The 3,147-nt window shown below is 47.8% G+C and overlaps 1 protein-coding gene across 1 annotated transcript in view; it reads right to left on the bottom strand.

Moving 5' to 3' along the window:
- Positions 1-787: 787 nt before the first annotated feature.
- The window catches only part of TCF7 (transcription factor 7 (T-cell specific, HMG-box)), a gene marked incomplete at both ends in the record, with an annotated part of 7,035 nt that continues 4,675 nt past the window's right edge, over positions 788-3,147 (bottom strand). The window contains 2 exons of the mRNA XM_010284900.1: positions 788-860; positions 2,960-3,008. Coding sequence (XP_010283202.1) covers positions 788-860; positions 2,960-3,008 — 122 coding nt within the window. The remainder of the gene's footprint in view (positions 861-2,959; positions 3,009-3,147) is intronic.

Below are 3,147 nucleotides of genomic sequence, written 5' to 3' on the forward strand. Positions count from 1 at the left end.
CTAAAGGATTTTAGTCGCTTTAAGCCGCGGTAAGCACATGAAGCAATACTTTACTTCCAGATTTTGCTGGAGTCCTCAATGCACATAAAAATGTGCCAAGAATCGTAAACCTCTGTCCAGGCTGGAGCCTCTCCATGCTTTGGTGCCCAGGTCCAGAGGCCCCCCATGAGCTTCTTCTGCCTGGATGCATTTGCAGGCCCCCTCAGGCAGGTGACCCCTGAGCCAGGTAGCAGCTGGTTTGTGCACTAAGCTTTACCACCGCCTGGCCATGTCCAAGAAGCCCGAGGCACAGGGCGCCTGCAAACTGTCTCGCTGCTTGAGGAGCTCCTACCCCATGGGGGGTGCTGCAAAAATTCAGGGCTGAGAAGAGGCGGATCTCAAAATACATGGTTAGCCCCAGTATAAATAGGAAAAATAAACACACTAACTACTCGCTGTTGGCTCTAGGGTGCTATTTATGCAATAGGAAATCACTAAGAGGGGAAAAAAGCCCCGCATCACCATCACAGAGGTCTCCACCATGGAAATAAGCTTTTAACACCAGGGAAGCCCCTCAGCCAAGGAACATGTACAGCATTACACCAACATTGCCCGAGGGGGTAAGAAACTGAGGGTGCAGCCTGACCCTTGCAGCTCGGACGACAACTCCTGATGATGCCCGGAAAAAGCCCGTCCCCGCCTTGGCCGCAGCAGCCCTCGCCGGCGCTGGGACGGCTGCAGGAGCACGCACGGAGCCGAACCCGCTCGCCCAGGAGCACCCCAGCAGCGAGGAGATGCTGATACACACCTGCACGGGCCGCACCAGTCCGTTTGTTGGTTGAGGCCAAAGCGAGCTCTGCATTTCTTAGGAGAGGCAGGATCTGAACAGAAGCATGCGTGGCGGAGAATGGGCAAGGCAGAGGCACAAAGAGGAGGAGGAGCAGGAGGAAGAAAAGAGCATCATTTTAGCCACTTTAACACATGACTGACAGACTACAATCCAATTTTTTTTTTTCTTTTCTGCAACAGAACAGTGCCGGCTCCACCTCTCCTGGAAAAAAGTGATCGTTAGGCAAGTATCAGTGATCACCGCTGCCAGCTGGAGAAGAAGGAGGTTTGGGAAACAGCCTCAGCTCTGGGAAATATGGGCGTCTACAGGGAAATTCACGGCTCTTCGCATTTCTTAAGTTTGGAAAAGCTGTCAAATCCCAGAGGCGCTGCCTGCCTCCTGTGTCTGCATCCTTACCTGCTCCCTGCCTTTCCAGCAGTGACTAAACAGGGCTGCCAGCGAGCTGTGCATGGAAAAGAAGAGGAGGAAACGTTGCAGAAGCAGGCTGAAAGCAGAGTTAGCACCAAGGAGACCCAGGCTCGGGTTATTCTACTCTGCGCCCCGCCATTCCCCTTTCATGGAAAAGCTATTTTCCGTGGCCTTTACTAAAATGTTGCAGTTTTACTGTATAATTATGGGACTCATTAGGGTGAAGCCCTCTTGCTTTCCTGCACATCACGGTTTTTCTCTAGTGCTATAAATGGGATTTGAGCAGCACATTTCTGTGCTGGATTCACACTCCCTCTTTCAGCCACCACCAGCGTCTCCTGTTGTGTGTGACCAGCAGTTGGTTTTCAGTGCATAATGGGTGAAATTATCATTTTTGTATCACACAGACAAGACATATATATGTATATATGACTATATACATATACACTACATATAAGCCTGAAAGCTTGTATTGCCCTTATCAGTCTAGACACTGAATGAGATCAACAGTGTTGACTAAACTGAACACATTACTGGGACACAGTCATAGAATTGCATTTTATGGACAATTCGAAGAGGTCATCCAACGGTGATTCATTAAATTAATGCAACAATCTGTACTTCATGAATTAATGAAGGCTGCAGGATTCTGGTTGCATGGATTGTAATCTGTTGCAGTAACACCAGAGCTGGACTCCCATGTCCTAACCAACAACTGAAGCACCCAGATGCAGCCAGCTGCGCACCTTGGGGTCCCCAGCTCAGGTGTGACAGGTCTTTGCATGGGTGTGCAAGGCCAGGAGAGCAACAGGCTGACCTGGCATCCTCCCCAGGGAGCATTTCTGGAGGCAGGGAGAACTAGTGTTTTGCTTAGAAAGCCAAGAGCCTACCATCTGGCTGACGTAATTTCATCCAAAAGTAAGTAAGAGCAACAAACAGTAACGAACTGGTAGGCTGGAGAGTGGGAAAAGCTCTCTGTAAGTTTATAGGCAATCACAGAATGGACATACTGGAAAAAACAGGCTGCCTAACTTCATGTATACGTGATGCCATAGTGGGCAAGGACAGTCTCTAGATGTTTTATAATGAATATTTAGCAGTACAGATATTATTTATTCCCAATATGGCAGCAATGCTTCAGAAACCAGCACAGGAATAGCCCTGGATGATGGGAATGCGTGTGTCACCAGCTGAAATCTGTCAAAAGGGCCTTTTCTAATAAACAGTCTGGTACTGGGTTTTAGTATGACTTTGCTTGAACTCTAGGTTACTTTGAAATGAAAACCAAATTTGGGGTAGTCCCATGGGTCCCCAGTCTTCAATCCTGTCACTGCATTTAGTCCCACATGCAATATTGATGCATTTGAGAGGAGTTTTCTTTAGTTAATGGTATCTGTAGGGCTGACGGGGACATTCACCCTGGATGTTTTGAATAGATTAAGTTTATATGATTTAAGTTTTCATGATTTATATGAAGTTACACAGTTGCCAAAACCTAGTATTTTCAGTTTTCATGAACTATCCATGTTCTAATTCAAACACGACTATGAAAAAGCCACAGAAGTGTTAATTTACAATGTCTTAAAAAAAAAAAAAGTGTATTTTTTCTGTTAAGCTCAAGAGAATAAAAGAAACCACGGTAAAACAGGACAACAGCTTTCCCTTCGGATTATCCCCTCTGAGCAGAAACAAAGGGACAGCCACCGAGCCGCATGCATTTACCTGAGTTGGAATCTTGCTGCTTTTCCCGTGTTCGTCTCTTCTTTTTCCCCTAGGAAATAAAAGGAAAAGCCGTTAGTCCGTGCTCCCAGGAGACCGGGGGTGCAGCGCAGGGTTTTTTCGGGGCTGACCGGGCTGCTGGGGAAGGCTGCTGCCCAGCGAGCGGCCAGTCCTCGGCGGGAAAAGCCCCG

The sequence above is a fragment of the Phaethon lepturus genome, unplaced genomic scaffold, assembly GCF_000687285.1.
Source record: "Phaethon lepturus isolate BGI_N335 unplaced genomic scaffold, ASM68728v1 scaffold9434, whole genome shotgun sequence".
In the NCBI taxonomy this organism is placed as follows: domain Eukaryota; kingdom Metazoa; phylum Chordata; class Aves; order Phaethontiformes; family Phaethontidae; genus Phaethon; species Phaethon lepturus.